The 23645-nt window shown below is 44.7% G+C and overlaps 1 protein-coding gene across 6 annotated transcripts in view; it reads right to left on the bottom strand.

Moving 5' to 3' along the window:
- Window positions 384-23645, bottom strand: part of BLM (Bloom syndrome RecQ like helicase) — a 95135-nt gene continuing 71873 nt past the window's right edge. For 3 of the 6 annotated variants that reach the window (XM_021097884.1, XM_021097885.1, XM_021097883.1), the window contains 6 exons: window positions 19202-19340; window positions 11501-11700; window positions 10745-10937; window positions 7352-7474; window positions 5265-5466; window positions 566-743 (listed from right to left, as the gene is read on the bottom strand). In XM_021097884.1, coding sequence (XP_020953543.1) covers window positions 566-743; window positions 5265-5466; window positions 7352-7474; window positions 10745-10937; window positions 11501-11700; window positions 19202-19340 — 1035 coding nt within the window. 6 annotated transcript variants of the gene reach the window in all.

The raw sequence follows: 23645 nt of genomic DNA, 5'->3' as shown, positions 1-23645 counted from the left end.
TTGGAGCTGCGGCTGCTGGCATACACCACAGCCACAGCAATGCCAGGGATTGAACCCACAATCTCACGGTTCCTAGTCAGATTCGTTTCCACTGCACCATGATGGGAACTTTCTTGTTACTTAATGATTTATAGGTACTCTTTGTATATCATGGATAGCAATCCTTTGTCATGTATTTCCCCCTTTTTCTCTGTCATTTATGTTGGAACTTTATGTCGTCTTCCATACGAAGTTTTAGTTTCGTGCTGTCCTATGTGGTCTTTTCCTTTGGCTTCTGTGTTTCACGTTGTGCCTGGAATTTCTTTCACTGAGATGCTTCAGCTGCTGCTTTACATGTTCTGAGAAACAACGGCCAAAACGCTTGCAGTGGCAGCAAATCATGCTTGCATTTCAAAAGAAAGTGTTTATTTTAAAAATAAGAACTGTCACCCCAAGCATTTATTTAAATATTAATAGATATGGGTAAAAATTACAAGTGGTAGAACAAAACTAACAGCTTTATGTTCACAGATGGTCAGACGCTGACAAACAAGAACTAAGATCTATGTATGTTGAGATTTGGTTGTTATGAAAATGCATACGAAGGCTTAAGAAACGGTCTATTTATAGGCTTTGGTGGAGCCATAATCCCCAATTTTCTACTGGCTCCTGATGCTGCTTGAGAACCAAGCAAAGCTGAACGGGATCCAAATACGTTGGAAGGTTTAGTTTTAGAAGATATCCTTCTGCTTGTGCCGGACCCCCTAAAATGTGGCAAAGAAAAGAATATTAAAATGTTAAATAAAATCAAACGTGAACAGTCTTTTTGCCTCTTAACCTGCAAATAGCTGTATCAGCTACAGTTTTCCTTGGTTATACATGTCTGTGCATTTTCGACCTAGAAGGGCCCTGGGTGAGGTAAGTTTCCTTTGCCATTCAAGGAATAAAGGAAGGCTGCCCTTGACACAAATCTGTCATAAATTTGTATTCCTAAAATGTCAAGGATTCTGTGACTTGAGACTAACCCCCTGTGCCTTCTCTTCCATCTCACAGCTGATAACCAGACCCCTCCCTCCCACCCCTCCTTCCACACCCCCCATCTGAAAGCAAGTGAGAATTCCTGGTTTTAAGGCCCCAGTGCCTGGACAATAGGCTGTGGAATTACTCCCAGAGCAAGGGATCTCTGCAGGTGGGTGGAGATGTGGGGGGCAGAGTGGGCCCCCCCTGCGGGGAAGGCTGCAGATGTGGATCCCTGGGGGCCCCGGAGCAGCTCAGGGCTGGCAGATCTCCGTCAGGGCCTCGCTGCCAGTGGCTGGCTCGCTTGTCTAAGCTCCAAGATCTGCCTACTCTCACCTCCCACTCGTTGCCTTTAAGTCCCTGCCACAGCCCATCACAAAGTCCTCCTAGCACCTCACTTCCCCCACTGATCTGAAGAAGATAACAGATTTTTCTCCCCCACCTCAAATAAACTGTAAAAAAATTAAAAAAAAAAAAAATCACAGGGCCAGCATGTTTACAAGACTAGCAAGGCAGCAGGCTCTGCAGAAGCCTTTCCCACCACCGCTCCATAACCCAGCTGAATTCAGGCCCAGTGGCTGAATTCAGGCCCAGTGTTCGTTCTCCGGCACCAGGGCATGCAAATGGCCTCTTATCTGTGAATTTAGGGGCCGTAGGGTATCAGGGCCACGAATCTGCTGAAAACATTTTGGTGGGGCTGGATGCAAAGTGGTTTTTCAACATTTTTGAACTCTTGCTTGAGGGCAGTTTTACTGCAGAACTGGCAAAGATCTGCTAAACCAGCAGAGAAGCAGCCTTAAATTTCCCTATGCTGATTTCCTGCTGAGAAATTAAGCCCCGAGCGAAAACCTGCTGTTTATGTTGATTTACAGAATGAATCTGCCAACGGCAGCCTCCATTTCACCAGAGCCATCCATCTCCCTCCCACTCAGAGTCCAGAACACAACAGGTTCATTGTGCGTTCCTCTGAAGATGTCAAACTCGGAGGGTGGGGTGGAGAGTTGAGGACTCTGGCAAGGAGCCATGTGTATTCCGTGGCTGTGCAGAGCCTCTCGGGCAGGTGAGCAGCCTGGACATGTGGGAAACGACCTTGCAGGGTGGCTCAGTGGGCACGAGGAGAACGCAGCACAGAACCAAAGAGGCTACTGCATGGCAAAGCAAAAGTTACACAACTTACTGCTTTTAGCCAGTAGGCATTAGAAAAGAAGCCCACTGTCAACACACGGGTTAATTAAAAACCAGCATCAAAACTGGTGCTTCGGACTTTCGGTGTGGCTTGCAGCATAACTATGAGGCATCGCTTCTACAGCGGCTGTGGCTCGACCCCTGGCTTGGGAACTTCCATATGCTGCAGAGAAAAAAACCCAACAACTGGTACTGACTTTTGTTCAAGGGTGAGTTTTACTACTTACTAGATTTGGCTCTACGCCACAGGGGAAAGGGCCTACCTCTTTATAAACAAAATTTGTGAAAACAATAAGGGAGCCAATGGCAGCGAACACAAAAACCTGGTTTGCTTGGTTCTACCATGTGACAACGAGAAGATCATGATGTTTTTTCAGGAAACTCCACAGACGATGCGCAGCAGTGGAAATGCTCTGGGCAGCCTGGGTGAGCCAGGGTCCAGTCCCCGCTGTGAGCCTGGGATCAGGCTGTGGACAGCCTCACACAAGTCTTTCCCAGGCCAGGCCTCTGCTTCCTCGTCATAAACCCCAGGGGGCTGGACCAGAGGCCTTTTAAGGTCTCCTAGGCTGCATGCACGCCTGAGGAAATGAGTATTTCCCCAAACAGGGGAATCAGTGAAGAAAATAAGAAAACGTCCCCACTGAAGAACATCTGCTGGTCCCTTGCACACAAAAAACCACAAAAGTTATTATTCACCTGTAAAAATGAATGAAATCTTGCCACTGTGACAACATGAACGGACCTCAAGGGCATTATGTTATGTGAAGTATGTCAGACAGAGAAAAACAAACACTGTATGATCTCTCCTGCATGTGGAATCTAAATACATATATTATTTAAACCAAGTTCATAAATGCAGAGAATACAATGATGGTTGCAAAGGCAGGGGTAGGGTGGGGTGTAATGTAAGTGGGTGAAGCTTTTTTTTTGTTTATGTTTAAATAAAATAAAAAATAAAAACCTCAAAATTAAATGAATACTTACTAATGCCTTTAATCTCTGACCCCTGACAGAAGGATTAGCACACACAAGGTGTTTGTTTATGGACTGAATAAGAAAATGACAATTTGGTAACATTTGCCTTTCTTTTCCTCCCCCATCCAATTTTTGGCTTTTATAACATAGAAGGAAAAGAGGTAGAAAAACTGCAAAAGAAAAACACAAGAGGAGCTCCCCCCGTGGCTCATGGGTACTACTGGCTCAGTAGTAACAAACCTGACTGGTACCCATGAGGATGCGGGTTCAATCCCTGGCCTCGCTCAGTGGGTTAAGGATCCGGTATTGCCATGAGCTGTGGTGTAGGTCACAGATGCAGCTCTGATTGGACCCCTAGCCTGGGAACCTCCATATGCCATGGGTGCAGCCCTAAAAAGCAAAAAAACCCCAAAAACAAAACAAAACAAAACACTAAAAAAACAAGAAAAGAAAAACACAAGAGCTTGCACAAGTTTACCGAGGACCTGTTTCCCCTTTTTTGCAATAAGCATTTCTGTAACAATTCGCAGACACGTGAGGCCAAACTCTCCAGACTAACAGGATGGTCTCCATCCTGCCCAACCTTACCTTCAGGGCGAGGGCAGAGGATGTCCTTGTAGAAGACAGGAAAAAGGGGCTGTCAGAAGCAGGGCAATTATGAAGAAACAAGAATGTTGCCCAGCTCATTTCCAGGATCTGACACTGCCACGCTGGTGAGCGGGGAGCACCCCAGAGCAGATGCGGCCCAGCCCAGGGGCCAGGCAGATGCAGGAAAGGGAAGATGGCACGGCTGGACTGACCTTTTGAGTTTTCTTTTGTGGTCTCTTCTCTGCTACCCTGCAAAGCTTGGGAGGCTGGCTCTCCCGGGGGTTACTGAATAGCAGGGAATGTGGAGTGATAAAAGCAGTGCGGCAAATGCTGTTGAAATCCTGAGTGATGAAATAAAACTCTTGCTTTATGTAGCTGGTATATAATTTACAGCATTTTAAGGTGGAAAAGTCTCATAAGAGCAACTGTTGGGAAAAAAAAAATTTTTTTCCCCCTAAGGTAAGGTCAAAGTTGGAGAAGTTTTTGTTTTGTTTTGTTTTTTGTTTTTGTCTTTTTGCCATTTCTTGGGCCGCTCCTGCGGCATATGGAGGTTCCCAGGCTAGGGGTCTTTTCGGAGCTGTAGCTGCCAGTCCACGCCAGAGCCACAGCAACTCAGGATCCGAGCCGCATCTGCGACCTACACCACAGCTCACGGCAACACCGGATCGTTAACCCACTGAGCAAAGGCAGGGATCGAACCCGCAATCTCATGGTTCCTAGTCGGATTCGTTAACCACTGCGCCACGACGGGAACTCCAGAAGCTTTTAAAAACTAGAAAACTTTAGTAATAATCAACTTCAGAGCAGGTATTTTATTTTATTTTCTCTCTCTCTCTTTTTTTTTTTTGTCTTTTCTAGGGTTGCACCCGTGGCATATGGAAGTTCACAGGCTAGGGGTCGGAGCTACAGCTGCCCGCCTATGCCACAGTCACAGCAACACCAGATCTGAGCTGCGTCTGCAACCTACACCACAGCTCATGGAAACGCTGGATCCTTAACCCACTGAGTGAGGCCAGGGATCAAACCCGCAACCTCATGGTTCCTAGCCGGATACGTTAACCACTGAGCCACAACGGGAACTCCCAGAGCAGGTATTTTAAAACTCTGAAACAAGTCAAACCTCAATCCTCACTTTACAAACTGGAGAGGCAACATTTAACAATGGCTTACTTTAACAAATGCTTCAGAGCAAACCAGAGCAGTCGTACTTTTGTTTTTTGCTTTTTAGGGCTGCACCTGCAGCATATGGAAGTTCACAGGCCAGGGGTCGAATCGGAGCTACAGCTGCCGGCCTATGCCACAGTCACAGCAATGCCAGATCCGAGCCTCGTCTGCAACTTACACCATAGCTCATGGCCATGCCAGATCCTTAGCCCACTGAGTGAGGCCAGGGATTGAACCTGTGTCCTCAGGGATGCTTGTCCGGTTTGTTTCTGCTGCGCCACCAGGGCAACTCCCAGTTGCACTTTTGAACTTCTCTCTCTTCTACTCTACGCTGCAGAAAAGGTGGCAGAACTTACCCTTTTGCCTTGGAACCACTGAAACTAGTTTTTCTCCTCTTAGACCTTTGGGAGGCTGGTATCCTTTTCCTTTTTCTTTCATTTTTGGTTTTATTTGCAAAGTAGTGAGAAGATATGAGTGTTTCCTCATCCAACTCCTCGGGGGCGTTTCTTCCACTGCCTCTGCAGCTGGAGGGGCTTCTCCGTGGGGAATTGTCCTCAGCTAAAAAAGGAGAACGCAGACATTAAGTGACGCTGTGCTTGTCTAAGTGCTGTCACAGCCTAGATGTGGATACAAAGCACAGGGCCACAGTTCAGCTGATGCCTAGCTGCCTCCCTGCTGAATCCTGCCACGTGGATTCAACAACTCCACCAGAAATCAACTCCCCCCACCCCACAAAGTCCCAAAGTGGTCAATGGCAATTTATTTTTAAAGAAAGGGGGTCAGAATTCATTAAGAAAATGTATGATGCTCTTTAACTTGACTAGAGATGTCAGGTTTATTAGCCCATAATCTGTGGCCTGCACCCCTGTTATTGTTTGGGCAGTTAATCCTGTTAGGCTCTTTGAAAAGTATAAAGTGCTAAATAAAAGGCAATTTTATTTGTCATTTTACACATGCTAAAAAAATTTACCCAGTATAATGAAAACATAACTATGTTCTGCATCTTATCTTTGAACGATAGTAAATGAGTGTCAGAAAATTCTAGATATTTTACTCTTTGCATAATAGTTGTGAACATTTCACATACCACTCAGGAAATGGGTCTGTACGAAAGCACACATTTGCAGAGAAGATGGTAATTTCTATAGGCATTCGCAACCTAAGGCGCCCCCAAAGCATGGAATCTTCCCATAAGTCAACAGGGATCAGGTTCATTTTCTGAAGATACTTCCTGCCTGGCTGGCCTGGTTCACCCTCAGGCCAGCCCCCGCCTGGGAGGAAAGGCACAGGGGGAAGCAGCACAGCTCGGTGAAGAGCTGTCATCCCAGCCATGGGATTTTGGGGAAATGAAAAGGCCTTACTCATTTTCACCTCTGAATGGCTGTTAAGAGGATAGCACAAAATAGGCGAATAGGAGTGTCTCTCTCTCGATTGGGGCTGTTTCTGCAGAGCAGCCCTGTCTTATGTGGGCAAAATGCCCTTCCACACAAGTTACTACACTAAACAAATGTATACAAATGACCCACCAAGAGGTCAACATATTTGAAATAAGGCTTCTAGGAATAACTACTACACAGAGGAATTAACGAAAACTCTTGGGCATTTTGTCAATGGACAAAAACCCTAAAAACAAAAAACGACTGTGGGGAGAGAGAACCTGACATACAGCTCACTCATTTCTCATCCTCAGCTTTGAGAAGGACCTAGCAGTGCCAGCCCCACCCCTGAGGTCCATTACCAAACAGGAAAACACTTCCTGTGGCTAGTCTGCATGGCAATACGCTGGAGGAAGGCCCAGGACTCCTGTACAAGACTTGTCCTATCTGCCGCATCGAAATCTTTCTTCGTCCTTGCATTCTCCCCGAGCCCATGCTTTCTGCAGCTCAGTGAGGAGTTGCCTAATTAGAGGTGCTGCATGACAAGTCTCGCGTGACCTTTGGGAAGCCCGCTAATGATGCACTCACTGGGCAGATTCTTTCAATGGCTAATCACAGTTAGACTCTCCAGTGTTCCGATTACATGTCCATTTTTCCAAAACATTTAAACTCCACTTCTGAACTTTATCTTTAGACACGCTTGTCAGATAACACGTTCCTCCCTCAGATAAGGAAACTGAAGCACAAAGAGGTTATTTGTGGCTTGCCAAGGATCACACAGTGAGATGGTGGCAGATCCCTGGGTGCTTGCCTTAACAGAACCAGCAGTTCCTGGGCCCAAGGGGCCTCCTTTGGGTCCTACTGGCAAGTTCAGTAACTTGCATGCCCTGGGGGCCTAAGCACCAGTGTCCTCGAAGAGGTCTACTCCGACAACTGGACGTCTGTGTGACAAGGCGTAGGAAAAGCATTAACACAACCCCGAAACCACATAATTCTAATCCAGTGAGACACATCGCTTCACATTAAAAGAGGCTTTCAGAAAACATGTATTTGGCTGCATACTGAACCTGGCACTGTCCATTCGGAGTATTTCTGTAATATTGGAATCACTTCTGCACCGTATTTTTCCAGTTTGTCTTCTGTAACACCATCAATTTGAAGCAAAACCTCAGGATCAGAAGATAAAGATTCTGTGCATGGGCATAAAATTAGAAATTTAAATTACTACCCATAGAAAACCCTCTGAATTTATGCTCATTCACCAATTCAGCACATGTTTGTAAAGTGCCAACTAACTGCAGAGCACTGGGTACATGGGCCAATTTTCTACAAGGCAGTTAGTGCCAACAGAGGCAGCAGACAGGCCCAGAGGGCAGGCGCCCATCCTCCAATTCCAGCAGCAGAGGGGCATTAAGTCAGGACAGAGAATGGAGACGGCAAAGGCCGTGGGGGGCATGGGAGAGCGGGGGCCAGGGCGGTGTGCCTCGGTTTAACACGACTTTATCTGGCCCAGTGTTCTCACAACGAAGACTCGTCTAGCTGCAAAGATGATGATCCTTCTGTTTGCAGAAAACATCCACATCTGTACTTCCAGCTCCGACTTCTCCCCTGCACTCCAGAACGGCCATGGCTGAATTCTCCTTCCTCCCTCCAGCCCAACCCAAACCTGTCCTTTCTCCAGTCCTGTGTGCTGACTTGAACAAGCAGGCTGTTAAGAGTCCTCGGCACAGGGAGTTCCCATTGTGGCTCAGTGGAAACGAATCTGACCAGTATCCATGAGGACGCAGGTTTGATCCCTGGCCTTGCTCAGTGGGTTAAGGATCTGGCATTGCCATGAGCTGTGGTGTAGGCTGAAGATGCGGCTTGGGTCTGGCATTGCTGTGCCTGTGGCGTAGGCTGGCAGCTGTAGCTCCAATTAGACCCCTAGCCTGGGAACCTTCATATGCCGCGCGAGGGTGCGGCCCTAAAAAGACAAAAAAAAAAAAAAAAAAAAAGTCTTCTGCACAGAAAAGGCACATCAGTCTTGAGCCTAGACAAGACTGATATTTAAAAGACTATGCTGGCTGCTGTATGGAAAATGGACTGTGAGGGAGAGAGAGGAAGCCAGAGCCTGGTGGAGGCCATTGCAGGACCCAGGAAGGATTCAGTGAATTTGCCGGTAGCAGGGGAGATGGAGAGAAGAAAGATGCTGATAAATTTTGGAGGCTGGGTCTGGAGGATTTATTGATGTACTGGCTACGGGGAGTGAGGGAGTAAAACTTCCCTCGTATGTGACCTGAGCAAAGGGTAGATTTCCAATCTGTGCTTCTCACAGCATTTCTATGTTTAGAGGAAAAGAAGAGATCCGAGAGGCAGACCAGAAGGTTTATGGAGAGGGGTAGTGGAAGACAAAGTGTGTGGGGGGGCTGCAAGCAGAAATGCAGATAGAATTTGGCCTTTATCAGGAGAGCTGCTGTGGTTTGAGCAGAGTATCTGGAAGATGAAAATGTATGTTGTCTTCATATCTGGAGTTAAGGAGGCCAGTTACGAAACTACACTAACAGCCTAGGAACAAAACACTGGATTTCATTTGATTCTAAGATAGACACGTTTTAGCATTCCTGAGGTCAAGGTGTGTCTTACAAGTGCTGACGGCCAAATGGCAGCTGTCCTGAGGCTGTCACTGCCTGTACACTGCCTGGCTCCTGCATGTTGAGTTTAACCGCCACATGAAACGAAACGTCTTCAAATAGACTGGACTGTTTAGATTCTGCATATAAGTGATTAAAAAAAAATATTGGTGGGGTTCCTGGTGTGGCTCAGTGGAAGTGAATCTGACTAGTATCCATGAGGACTTGGGTTTGATCCCTGGCCTCGCTCAGTGGGCTAAGGATCCGGCGTTGCTGTGAGCTGTGGTGTAGGTAACAGACATGGCTCGGATTCCCTGTTGCTGTGGCTGTGGTGTATAGGCCAGTGGCTACAGCTCCGATTCGACCCCTAGCCTGGCAACTTCCATATGCCATGGGTGTGGCATGGAATAATGGGGAATAAATTTGGCATTAATCAAGCAAGTATCTGTCTTGGAGGAAAGAACAATATCCAAGTTTCTTGCAAACAACAACCAAGTGCTTTATAGGATCTAAAAAAAGAAGTATCAGAAGTAGATGAGGCTGTGTTATACTGGTGTTACGAGAGATGTGCACCCCTTCCGTGGACGCTTCCTGTCATCATCAAGAAAACACCGCCCTCAAATCAGAATGGGTGACAGAGGTTTTGATTAAAATACTGGGGAAAATAGTACAGGCTAAAAAGGCTCATGTCCTGATGACATGAGGGAAAACAAAGACATGGACAACGGAGTCAAAACATGATTCAGAAGAGTCAGGCTTGGAATGTGACTCTTACAAATACCCAAATCAATTTATTTTGATTACATGCATGTTCCATATACTCACAGTTATATATGATAAAGATCTAAAAAGTAAAAAACAATTCTTTCAATAAAAGCATTGTGTCAGTTTAATTAGCAGGATTTTCTCTCACTCAGGAGTCCATGAAATAACAATGTGGTACCTGAAAGTTGATGAAGTACAGTAATGAACTATGGTGGCAGGAACGGGAATGGGAAAGAGAGAAGGTGATGATTAAGAGCTTCTGTGAAAGGAGTTCCCATCGTGGCTCAGTGGAAACGAATCTGACTAGCATCCATGAGGACACAAATTCGATCCCTGGCCTCGCTCAGTGGGTTAAGGATCTGGGGTTGCTGTGAGCCCTGGTGCAGGTTTCAGACAAGGCTTAGATCCTGAATTGCTGTGGCTATGGTGTAGGCCCGCAGCTCCGGCTCTGATTTGAACCCTAGCCTGGGAACCTCCATATCCCCTGGGTGCAGCCCTAAAAAGAAAAAAAAAAGAGCTTTTGTGAAAGAAGAGCGTGGAAGGTAACGTACACTGATCAGTCAACTACGTGACCAGTTTATTTTCCAGGGACTTTGCTATTAGAGTTCTGGGTTGAGCTGTCTGAAGCCTTGAAAATAAATAACTCAGATCGACAAGTACATATCACAAAATACTTAGACAGCAATGTGCTAGATCTGGATACACAGAAGCATAAAATACCATCTCTTTTTATAAGGAACTTAGCTCCCCATTACAAAGACATGTGCACACAACACAAACATCCTAAGGCAGGCAAATAATGCACACAACATCATCAGTGACATCTGGTGTTAGAGATGACAACTATCCATATCCTAACACGCAGCATTAAACAAAAGCATGGCTGGTCTAATGGCTGAATAACAAAGAACTGTATATATCTTAAAGAATGTATTTCATCTCAAGAATAACTTTAAATTATTTCTCTGAGCTTTCAATTCACAGATAAAAAAGACAGACATATTTACGCTCTTGAAAGGTTTCTTAGCAAGATGAACTTTTGGCCCTTAATTTATGCCACAAAACGGAAGACTCACTCATACCAACCTGCAAGCTTCTTGAGAGTGGTGGTATTGAAGATGTTAAAGTAATGGACACCAAAAACTTTCCCCAGAGATTTGCAGACTTCTGTAAGTTCTCCAAGACATTTCTTAACCATCTCTTCCCTCTGAGATACCTTTGCCACTAAAGCCTTTTGTTTTTTCACACTGCTGGAATTTTCCGTTTCCATAAAGTCTACCTTTGTGAGAGAAAAAGAGAGTACAGGAATGGGTGCATGCACACTTGTATCTGAACAGAGTCTTTATTTAACGCTTGCATTTTGGGGGTATTTGTTATTCTAAGTAGAGAGCGAGCCCCTTGGGAACAAGGGCTGTACATTCTTGTCTTCTATTTCCAGTGCCTAGCACAGAATGGCTCCCCCCCCCCACTTTGGCTGTGCCAGATCCCCTACTCACTGGGTGAGGCCAGGGATCGAACCTGCATCCTCATGATTCCCAGTCGGATTTGTTTCTGTTGCGCCATGATGGGGAATTCCCAGAAGAGCTTTTTGATAAATGTTCCCTTAATGAATAATGATTTATTGATATGATAACCTACTCAATTCATTTTGACAGATATTACTTGGGTTCAATTTTAAGATCTCTTTTCAAATTAAGAAGAATGGAGTATGTTCATCTGAGAATAGTCTATATAAATTAAGTATCCATAAGCTTTGGAAAAGATATCTTTAATCTAAAGTAATGTATTTTTGTCCTCTCATTGTGAGATAATAAAATAAAACAAACATTTAAAATACCATACCTTTAAATGACCATTCAGTACAGCCTGGGCTTTATCTCCCAGCATTATATATGCAATTGGTTGATCATTGGCATTGATATATAAGTCTTCATCCAAAATCTTGTCAAGTATCAGCTTTTTAAAAAGTCTTTCAGCATTGTGTCGTGAATAAGCAGATCCCTTTCCAAATATCCCTGACTGAAGTTTTGCACTTTTACTCCCTGGTAAGAAAGTACAAGAAACTGGATTAGTAAATGTGGGTATATCATAACTCTAACAGAAAAGGCTAAAAAAGTCATTTATGGACAAGTCTGGATAAGTGGAATAGAGAATTTATTCTGCAGGAAAACCTATGACACAAATAGACACTCATTTCCAGAAAATGAGACTGAGGAGAAATCTAAAATTTCTATAACTGTATAATACTTTTCCTCACCTTTTTGTAAGAGGCATTGACCAAAAACAGCAGCAAAATTAAGTTGATCCTAAAGATGTTGCATTTACAGCTTAGAAAATTATTATTATTATTTTTGCTTTCTTTTTAGGGCAGCCTCTGTGGCATATGGAGGTTCCCAGGCTAGGGGTCGGATCAGAGCAACAGCTGCCAGCCTACACCACAGCCACAGCAACACAGGATCTGAGCCTCGTCTGCAACTCACACCACAGCTCTCTGCAACGCTGGATCCTTAACCCACTGATCGAGGCCAGGGATCGGACCCAAAACCTCATGGTTCCTAGTCAGTTTGTTTCTGCTGCACCACAAAGGGAACTCCCTAGCTTATAAAATTATATTAGAGCAAAAAAATCAAAGAAAAAGATTATATAAACTTTAATAGCTTCATATCACTGTGCTATATTAGGAAAGCTGCATTATTGATCTAGTTACAAAACATGCTGACAATTAATTTTATAAATATTATTTCTGGTCCTGTATGGAAATTGCTACTCCTTTACAATCAAAGTATTTAAGTCCATACTTTTGGTCACCCTCACAAATGAAACCTACACAAATTCCAAAACAAGAGCGTAACTCTACAAAGCTGTACAGTTCCCTCCTCCTCCTGCTGGCCGAGAGCCCTACCCTGGGCTGGATCCTTGGTTTTACATCCAAGCTGCTGTAATTACTGATGTTCTCATTGTAAACACAATTTTATTACAACGTTTTACTTAAGAAGGTTTTGACATTAATTATAATCAGAATTAACAGTTACTTCTCTAAAGCTTTAGCTCTGTTTTAAGAGTTCCAAATGATTACATTATGGTAAATTTCAGGTGGCTTCCAGTCACAGGTGCTGGATGACTCAAGTTTTTCCTCCTTTAAGTGATGTGTATTCCTGAGCCCCCAGGGAATTCCCAGGTATCATTCTTTTAATAACGTATTTCATCTGCAACCCCTTGTTCTCCAGGTCCCCCAAAGAGTCAAAAGTAGGAGACGGTAAGAATCAAGAAAGGGAAGACCAACATTAAAAGCTGCTTTAGGGAGTTCCCATCATGGCGCAGTGGTTAACGAATCCGACTAGGAACCATGAGGTTGCGGGTTCGATCCCTGGCCTGGCTGAGTGGGTTAAGGATCCGGTGTTGCCGTGAGCTGTGGTGTGGGATGCAGACACTGCTTGGATCTGGTGTTGCTGTGGCTGTGGCGTGGGCCAGTGGCTACAGCTCCGATTCGACCCATAGCCTGGGAACATCCATATGCCCTGGAAGCGGCCCTAGAAGAGGCCAAAAAAAAAAAAAAAAAAAAAAAAAAAAAAATCAAATCTGCTTTAGCCAGAAGAATGTGCAGATCCAGAAGAAACAGCTGAGAAACTGAGCAAGCTGTCTTCCTATTCCAATCTAGGCTATTGTTTTATAGATTTTTTTTTGTTTGTTTTTTTGTTTTTTTGCTATTTCTTGGGCCACTCCCTCGGCATATGGAGGTTCCCAGGCTAGGGGTCAAATCGGAGCTGTCGCCATCGGCCTACACCAGAGCCACAGCAACGCAGGATCCGAGCCGCGTCTGCAACCTACACTGAAGCTCACGGCAACGCCGGATTGTTAACCCACTGAGCAAGAGCATGGACCGACCAAACCCGCAACCTCATGGTTCCTAGTCGGATTCGTTAACCACTGCGCCATGACGGGGACTCCTAAATTTTTAATTAAAGTAATACATGTATGTGGGAAAAAATAAAATATAGTACAGGAGGGTTTATAATTAAAAGCAAGATTTCTCAGTTCCACCTTGCCCCTCTCCAGTCTCACTCCAAGGCAATCACATTTTTTGGTTTGTTTTTTAGGGCAACACCCACAGCATTGTGGAGGTTCCCAGGCTAGGGGTTGAATTGGAGCTGTAGCTGCTGGCCTACACCACAGCCACAGCAACTTGGGATCCAAGCCTCGCCTGTGACCTATGCCATAGCTCCTGGCACCATCGGATCCTTAAATCACTGAGCAGGGTCAGGAATTGAACCTCATGGATACTAGCTGGGTTTATTACCATTGAGCCATAATGGGAATTTCAGCAATCGCTTTTTAAATAGCTTGTTTTCAGAGTTCCCATTGTGGCTCAGTGGAAACAAATCTGACTAGCATCCATTAGGACGTGGGTTCAACCCCTGGCCTTGCTCGGTGGGTTAAGGGTCAGGCGTTGCCATGAGCTGTGATGTAGGTTGCAGATGTGGTTCAGATCTGGTGTTGCTGTGGCTGTGGTGTAGGTCGGCAGCTGCAGCTCTGATTCAACTACTAACCTGTAACCTCCATATGCCGCAGATAAAAAAAGAAAAAGCTTGTTTTCAGGTCTCTGGTGGTTACCTCTACAAGGAACCTTAATTCTTGCTGTCATTCCACTGGCCAGACATTCCACCTGACATTTATTTACTGACCCTTCACAATGAAAGATGAGGCCTTATCTCATTTATACAACCTCCTTCACTTTACCCCACCTCAAATTTTGCTGGTTATATAATATTATTTCATCTGCTAGTTATTTATTTATTTTTTTAATTTTTTGGGTCTTTTTGCTATTTCTTGGGCCACTCCCGAGGCATATGGAGGTTCCCAGGCTAGGGGTCGAATTGGAGCTGTAGCCACCGGCCTACGCCAGAGCCACAGCAACACGGGATCTGAGCCGCGTCTGCAACCTACACCACAGCTCACGGCAATGCCGGGTCGTTAACCCACTGAGCAAGGGCAGGGACCAAACCCGCAACCTCATGGTTCCTAGTCAGATTCGTTAACCACTGCGCCACGATGAGAACTCCTGCTAGTTATTTTTGTAAAAGGCGAAAGATTTATACAATATGAAGAGAAACCAGAGTATATGCTAGTTATTTTTGTAACTTTAGACAGAGCTTCTGACAACTCTCCCTCCTCAATGTAGGAAGTCATCAGCACCCCAGTCCGTCCATATACTCCTTTTCTTTTATTTACTGTACTTTTATTTTTACATCGAGGTTAACATCTATATCCTGTCCTGTTCTCTAACCACATATGTTAACTCTAACTACTGTTAACTAATCAGCTGTGTTTATTATGGCAAGTTTCCTTCTCTACTTAGAATTCATGACTCTTGTGCAACTGTAAGGCAGATGTTTACTGTAACCAAACGGATTATTTTCTGTACATTTTTATCAATTACTCAAAATGGTGCAACCATTTCCTTTGTTTCATATTTGACCTTGGCTCTCTTGCATAACATTTCCCCTGGAGTTTCCCCCCTGCCCCCAGCAGCATGCAACAGCTTGATATGGGATTTCAGTTCCCAGACCAGGAACTGAAGCTGGGCTGCAGTGTTGAAAGCACGGATTCCTAACCACTAGACCACCAGGGAACTCCCTCCCCTGGAGTTTCTAAATGCTTTTCTCCTCTTTTTGTTGAAAAATAACATTTGTTTTCTTCACTGCCATCAATTAAAAAAATTCATTTCTTGGAGCTCTCATCGTGGCTCAGTGGTTAACAATCCGACTAGGAACCATAAGGTTGCAGGTTCGATCCCTGGCCTCGCTCAGTGGGTTAAGGATCTGGCGTTGCCATGAACTGTGGTGTAGGTGGCAGATGAGGCTCAGATCCCGTGTTGCTGTGGCTCTGGCGTAGGCCAGCTCCAATTTGACCCCTAGCCTAGGAACCTCCATATGTCGCAGGTGTGGCCCTAAAAACAACAAAACAACAACAACAAAAAAAATAATCAAACAAAAAAAAAAAAATTTCTTATTGTTTCTCTATATTGCTGGAGACTTATATCACCTTCTTTCCTTTCTAGTTTCCAGGGCTGCTGATAGTAATCTAATGTCAGTTTGGTTTTAGTTTTTTCTTTCCAAAGTTTTCTGGATCATCTATGAAGGAGTCCAGAATATGCCACGGTGGTATAAAAATTATTTTAAGCAGAAGGCATTTGAGTTCTTGAAATATATCTGCCAAAACCAGAGACATCCGAAAGAAGTCAAGTGTCACATAAACCTTCCCCAGGGGCAATCAGAGAAGGTAGACTCTCACGGGAGAAGAGATGTCTCCACATCAAACCGAAACAGACATGGTCACAAAAACTATCTTGTCTCCCTCCCATGTTTCACCAAAGGGCCTACTTATCTTTCCAAAAAATCACTTGTTTTCCTTTAAGTGTCCCTTTTGTCTCTCCTCCCCCTATTAAAATGGTACATGGGAGTTCCTGCCGTGGCTCAGCTGGTTGTGAACCCGACTAGTATCCATGAGGATTTGGGTTTGATCCCTGGCCTCGATCAGTGAGTGGGCTAAGGATCCAGTGTTGCTGTGGCTGTGGTGTAGGCTGGCAGCTGCAGCTCTGATTCAACCCTTAGCCTGGTAACTTCCATATGCCGTGGGTGTGGCCCTAAAAAGACTAAATAAATGGCATAGACGCCCCAAATTCTAACTGCCACTTTGAGTCACATTTTCTCTGAACTTCGTACATACCTGATTAAATTTCTCTCGCTAATCTGCCCCCAACAAGTAAATATAACAGGGGAGAGGAAATGCACCCTAACATTTTTTTACTCTTGGTATTCTTAAATCTCATCTTATAAAGCATCTTATTAGGCATTCAGTGGGCATTTTATTTATTTATTTTAGTTTACTTATTTTTGGCCGTATCTGCGACATGTGGAAGCTCCTGAGCTGGGCATCGAACCCGCAGCAAAGCAGTGACAACTTCAGATACTTAACCTGCTGCACCACCAGAGAACGCCTTAGTGGGCATTAAAAAAATTTTTTTTTTATCTTTTTAGGGCAGCACCCATGGAATATGGAAGTTCCCAGGCTAGGGGTCGAACTGGAGCTGCAGCTGCCCGCCTACACCACAGCCACAGCAATGCCAGATCTGAGCTTTGTCTGTGACCTATACTGCAGATCACAGCAACTTTGGATCCTTCACCCACTGAGTGAGGCCAGGAACTGAACCCACATCCTCATAGATACTAATCAGGTTTGTTACTACTGAGCCACAATGGAACTTCCTCAATGGGCATTTTAATCAGAAGCTGTTTTACTCTTCTATTCTGGAAAATTTTATCAGGGGATTTGATGCTTCTATTTTCTATTTCAAAAAAATTTTTTTTTTGTCAGATCTTCCATTTCCTAAGAATTAATTGCCATTTTCTCATATTTTCCATATATCACTTTGGTCAGGTAGAAGATTTTCTTGACTTTATCTTCCAACCTTTCCACTAAGTTTACTTGGTCATTTAAAAAATTTAGCAGCTCTTTCTTAGTCTTTTGTTTCCTTTCCATAACATTTTATTAAGTCTTTGTGAAGATATTAAGATTTCCCTTCCCTTCTCCTCAAGGCAACTGCCTATTTTCTGAATTGTCTTTATTCCTAGGGTCAAACACACTACTTATTTGGTCTTTCTCTTGACTGTCTATTTATACTTAATCTTCAGGGACTAGGTTAAACTTTTTAGGGGAATTTCCTGTTATTTATATCTTGATCTCTTTCCCCCCAAATTCCTCCCCTGAATGGGGAGAGCCAATCAGGTCTGCTTTAGGGCAGATGGGCTGGGTGGCTCCCAAATGCCACGTAGGAGCTCTAGCCCCCAACTCAGCTGTCTTTCTACTCCTCAGTTTATCTTTGTTCTAAAATCAATTGCAGGCTGGTATTCCATGCAATTCTTTTGTGAGTGGTCTTTCTTTAAACTGTTCCTTCCTATTTTTGGCTCCTCTGCTACTGACTCCCACCCCCTAGGCGTCTAGACTTCAAGTCCAAGGCTTGGTGATAATGGTGTTCTGCTTGATTGTTCTGCCCTTTTTCCTACACGTTATCTTGCATTGCAATTTAATGCATCTCATTCCATTTATCAGTATGCTTCCATCCATTTCAGAAAAGATTTTAAAAACCTTTCTGATGATCTCTTTCCAGTTCTCCATGCTATTACAGACTTATACTTCCTTTTTTCCCCTTCTTTCTTTCTTCCTTTCTTTAGGGCTGCACCTGTGGCATATAGAAGTTCCAAGCTAGGGGAACAATTGGAGCTGCAGCTGCTGGCCTACACCACAGCCACAGCCAAGCCAGATCCAAGCCGTGTCTGCAACCTATGCTGCGGCTCACGGCAATGTCAGATCCTTAACTCAAAAGAGAGGCCAGTGATGGAAACCGAATCCTCACGGATACTAGTCAGGTTCATTATCGCTGAGCCACAATGAGGATTCCTCATTTTATTTTATTTTTACTATTATTTTAATAGGACCTCAAGCGAAAAAAAGAAGATAGATACTGGAATTCCCCTGTGGCTCAGCAGGTTAAGGATCTGACATTGTCACTGCTACAGCTCTTGCTTGATCCCTGGCTTGGGAACTTCTGCATGCCACAAGTGCGGCCAAAAAAAAAAAAACGACAGATACTTATGCTTAGGCTACCATCTTGAACTGGAAGTTAGTCAACGGGTAATTTTCCAGAGAAGTTTTATTCCATTCACTCAGATAAAATTGTGTAAGTTTTGGAGTTCCCGTCGTGGCTCAGTGGCTAACGAATCCGACTAGGAACCAGGAGGTTGCAAGTTCGATCCCTGGCCTTGCTCAGTGGGTTAAGGATCTGGTGCTGCCATGAGCTGTGGTGTAGGCTGAAGATGCGGCTTGGGTCTGGCATTGCTGTGCCTGTGGCGTAGGCCAGTGGCTCCAGCTCTGATTCGACCCCTAGCCTGGCAACCTCCATATGCCGCGGGTGCAGCCCCAGAAGAGGCAAAAAGACAAAAAAAAAAAAAGAAATTGTGTAAGTTTTATCTTCCTTTATATTTATGAAAACTCATCTTTGTGACTTATACAAATTCTATGAAAATAATCAGTATAAATCATAAAAACTAATTTTCTTTTGTTACTCAAAAAGGTTTTATTCTAATATTCTTAAGTTCTGTAAGAAAACAAAGGATTTTTTTTCCTATGTGCTTGTAATTAATTCTTTAGATGTTCTATTTTATTTATTTATTTATTTATTTTTTGTCTTTTGCTATTTCTTTGGGCCGCCTCTGCAGCATATGGAGGTTCCCAGGCTAGGGGTCGAATCGGAGCTGTAGCCACCAGCCTACGCCAGAGCCACAGCAACGCGGGATCCGAGCCGCATCTGCGACCTACACCACAGCTCACGGCAACGCCGGATCGTTAACCCACTGAGCAAGGGCAGGGACCGAACCCGCAACCTCATGGTTCCTAGTCGGATTCGTTAACCACTGCGCCACAACAGGAACTCCTAGATGTTCTATTTTAATTGCTGTAGCTCAAAGAATAAAACAGATGACTTACCCAGGAAAATGTCGACCAGCATATTCATAGTAAATCTCCCAGAAGAACCTATATTTCTTGCTCCTCGTGATGAACTATGTTCTTGAACAAATCTTACAATATTTTTTACATCATCAGTCACATCTCTTGTCTTATAATCCTATGAATAAAAAGAGATTACCTTTTGCTATAATTAATGATACCTAGACTGCTAGGGTTTAATATGAACTCTAACAGTCCCACAAAAAACCATTTGTAGACTAAAATCAAGACCAAAACCCAAGAAAGTTCCAAATGCTTAATCTTTTCTTTTCTTTTGCTTTTTAGGGCCACACATGTGGCATGTGGAAGTTCCCAAGCTAGGGGTCGGACTGGAGATGCAGCCGCTGGCCTACACCACAGCCACAGCAACTCGGGATCCATGGTATCTGAACCACATCTGCGACCTGTACCACAGCTCACAGCAAGGCTGGATCCTTAACCCACTGAGTGAGGCCAGGGATCGAACCTGTGTCCTCGTGGATACTAGTTGGATTTGTTTATGCTGCACCACAATGGTAACTCCCAAATGTTCACTCCTTTCTAAGTACTTTTATTAACCTTGTGTCTAGAACAATTAGCACTCGACTATATCCACTTCATTACTGTTTCACAGACAGTTACCTGTAGGCACTCTCTGGGTAGAAATATTCTTTTGAAAAAACCCTTCCTACCTTCTCTGTCCCTTACTGGATGGTGACCTTTGGGTTGAAAAACATTGTCTAAGCATGCAAATACCTGAGTTCTGATCTCCTTTGTGTCTGGCGCTGCAGTCAATCCTTTTTAGTATCTCCAGTCAGTTCCCTTTCTCATTCCCCTCAGCCGTCTCCATACTCTGCCTACTTTTTAAAGCCCCCATCGCTATATGATCTTTTATTATCATCGAATCCTAGTTCTCTAAGGTAGCAATACTAAGCAGCTGCAGTTCTCAAAAGCTGAGTCATGCTTCTGTGCCTCTGTAGATAGTTTCTCTACCTTCTGATCCTTGTTCATCTGCCACATTCTGGAAGACAGACAGATTTCTTGTCCTATACTAACAACTGGTAGTGATTCTGAGGCTCTGTATAGCGTCATCACCAAAGAGTGTACCCGTCATGCTCGCCGACATCATTCCTATCTTAACTCTTGGTGATGTAGGGCACAGAGATGATCTCCCCATGCTGTGGCCTTGGGCAATGGGATCCCCTGTGCTCCACAGGTCCTGCCCTCCACATATGTCAGCCACTCACTCGCGTGGGCTCACCCACTACCTCAGCCTTACTAGTAAGGGCAACCCTGCCATTTTCTGACCACCACTTCCTAATTTTCTAACACATGCCATCTAGATTTCTGATTCCAACAATCCATGGGGACTGGCTATCCACTGATTGTCATCCTCGTACGCTCTCCTATCTCAGCTTAAATTCCAGAACCAATCATTGTAACACTACCTTTCACAGACCTTCATCTCCTTGGCTCTCAGGTCATACTGCCTGACAAAACACATTAGATCCAAATCTCCACCACTTCATGCCTATCCGTTTGTAGCTGAACTTCCCGGAGAAACACACTCAACCATGCTGTTTTCACTTTCAATACATGACCACCAAGCTCAAACGGATCCTTAATGCTGCCAGGTAATCATGACACATGCTGAGTATCACTCCCCCACTCTGTTAGGAGGAGTCAGCAAATCATGGCCCATGAGCTATTTCTGTAAATCAATTTTATTGGAACACAACCATGGAAAATCAATGTAATTATTGTTTATGTCTACTTTGGGGCTGAAAGAGCAGAGTTGAGTAGTTGTGACAGACACTGCCCACAGAGCCTAAAATATTTATTCTCTAGTCCTTTACCCTCGAAAGTGTGACAATTTCACACTTTCTCCTTTCTCGTCATTCCCCACTTCTGTCCTGTGAACTGATGACCTTGTCTTCTACTTTGTTGACGAAACTGAAACGACCAAAACACAGCTTTCAGAAACTTCCTTCCCTACATTTATCTCCACACTGTCTCTCCTTTATTCCTGCTATACATATACATATATATATATATATATATATATATATATGTCACACCCACAGCAGCAGCCAGGGGTCAAAACTGTGCCCCAGTAGTGACAATGCCAAATCCCCAACCACTGGGCCAACAGGGAACTCCCTCCTCCTGTTTTTACAGATGAACTAGCCAAGCTCCTATTTGCAGCCACTCTTTGTTCATCCACACTAGCTCCCTAAGCCCTCACTTACTCAGGGACACTGCTTCAGCAATTCTTCCTTCTTGTGCGTCTGTTTCCATCCCCTGCAGGCACATTTCTATCAGCAGGCGAGTATGTTATTTCTCCTGTCTTTTCTTTCTCTTTTTTTGTCTTTTCTAGAGCTGCATCCGTGGCATATGAAGGTTCCCAGGCTAGGGGTCTAATCGGAGCTGTAGCCACCGGCCTACGCCAGGGCCACGGCGACACAGGATCCAAGCTGCATCTGCAACCTACATCATAGCTCACGGCAACGCCAGATCCTTAACCCACTGAGCAAGGCTGGGGATCAAACCTGCAACCTCATGGTTCCTAGTCGGATTCGTTAACCACTGAGCCATGATGGGAACTCCCTCCTGTCTTTTCTTGATTCCACTTCTCCTGGCAGCTACTCTTGATTTTCCTGTTCTTCCCTGAAGCAAAACTTGACAGAATATTCTACATGCACTGCCTCCAACCTTGCCCCTCCAATGAAACTGGTCCAGTCCAGGTGCCATATTCCTGCGGCACTAAATCCAGCTGTGAGGCCTCGGTCCTCACAGACGTGGCCTGGCAGCTGCGGGTGACCAAATGGTACTCCCTTCTCCCTGAAAGGCTTCTGCATCAGTTGCCCTGGTTTTCCTCCCACTGTACGTGTTCTCTCTCCGATTTCCTTTCTGAGTTCTTCCTCATCTCAACCTCTTCAAGTCCCAGAGCTCAGTCTTTGGTTCTCTCCTCTTCTGTCTAAACTTAAACCCCTGAAGATTTCTTCTGCTTTCTTGACTTCAAATTCAATTATATATCAGCCACTCCCAAAGTTGTATGTATTAACCAGCATCTTTTCAGAACTCCTGAATCTAAGATGTATCTAACTCAAGACACCCTAAACTGAAGTCCTCATCTTCCCTGCTAAACAACCTTTCTGGTCTTAGCTGAGGGTCAGCCAGCCCTCCAGGTACTGCTCTGGCTGGCTGTCACCGGCCCCCAACTAACTATTAGCGCTCTGCAGGCACATTAGCTCCATCACTACCCCTCAAACACATAGGCATACCTCCACCTCAGGGCTTTGGTCTTGGCTTCCGCCAAGAACACCCATATTTGAGAGCTGCTCAGCCAACTCCCTTCTTCAAGTTTTTGCTCAGGTCTCATCTTTGCAGTAAGACGTTCCTGGACCACTGCATCCTGTATCCCATTCATCATTCCTGACTCCTTACACTGCCCTACTTTCCACCAATGTTCTTTCCCCAAACATGTACTTGTAACGTATACTGTCTTTTTTCCCCCCCCTTCTTTTTAGGGCTGCACCTGCGGCATATGGAAGTTCCCAGGCGAGGGGTCGAATCAGAGCTGCATCTGTGACCTACGCCACAACTTGCAGCAATGCCCGATCCGTAACCCACTAAGTGAGGCCAGGGATTGACCCTGCATCCTCACAGATACTAGTCAGGTTCTTAACCCTCTGAGCCACAACGGGAAATCCTAATGTCTACTGTCTTTATTCAGACTTCTCCTGTTAGAATAAAAGCTCTAGGAGTTCCCGTCGTGGCGTAGTGGTTAACGAATCCGACTAGGAACCATGAGGTTGTGGGTTCGATCCCTGCCCTTGCTCAGTGGGTTCGATCCGGCCGTGACCTTCAGTGTAGGTTGCAGACGCGGCTCGGATCCCGCGTTGCTGTGGCTCTGGCGTAGGCCGGTGGCTACAGCTCCGATTCGACCCCTAGCCTGGAAACCTCCATGTGCCACGGGAGCGGCCCAAGAAATGGCAAAAAGACAAAAAAAAAAAAAAGCTCTACAAGAGCAGGGATCTTTATATTTTGCTCAGTGATGTATCCCAGATTCCTGGAACGGCGCCTGTCACAAAGCAGGCACTCAGTAAATATTTGTTGAATGAGTGAACTGATTAGCACTGTCTATAGGGTGGGGTGCAGTGGGTGGAGATGGCCATGAATCCGCAGATTCCACCCTGAGAGAGTAAATCGCCCTCTGCTCTGGCTAGCACTGCTTATCTTTGTAACTTATCACACAGTATCACAATGATATGAATACATGCATGTCTGCCTCCCCTCCTGTCTATGAACTGGCCTACACCATGTTCAGCTGTGAATCCCCAGCACCTTACACAGATGCTTCAAATAATCTATCAACTGTGAAAATGCTCTGTAAACCGTGAAGTACAGAAGACGTTAGTGGTGTAGGTAGCAGACACTGCTC

The sequence above is a fragment of the Sus scrofa genome, chromosome 7 (genome assembly GCF_000003025.6).
Source record: "Sus scrofa isolate TJ Tabasco breed Duroc chromosome 7, Sscrofa11.1, whole genome shotgun sequence".
Classification (NCBI taxonomy): domain Eukaryota; kingdom Metazoa; phylum Chordata; class Mammalia; order Artiodactyla; family Suidae; genus Sus; species Sus scrofa.
This window is presented reverse-complemented; position numbering and strand designations above follow the sequence as displayed.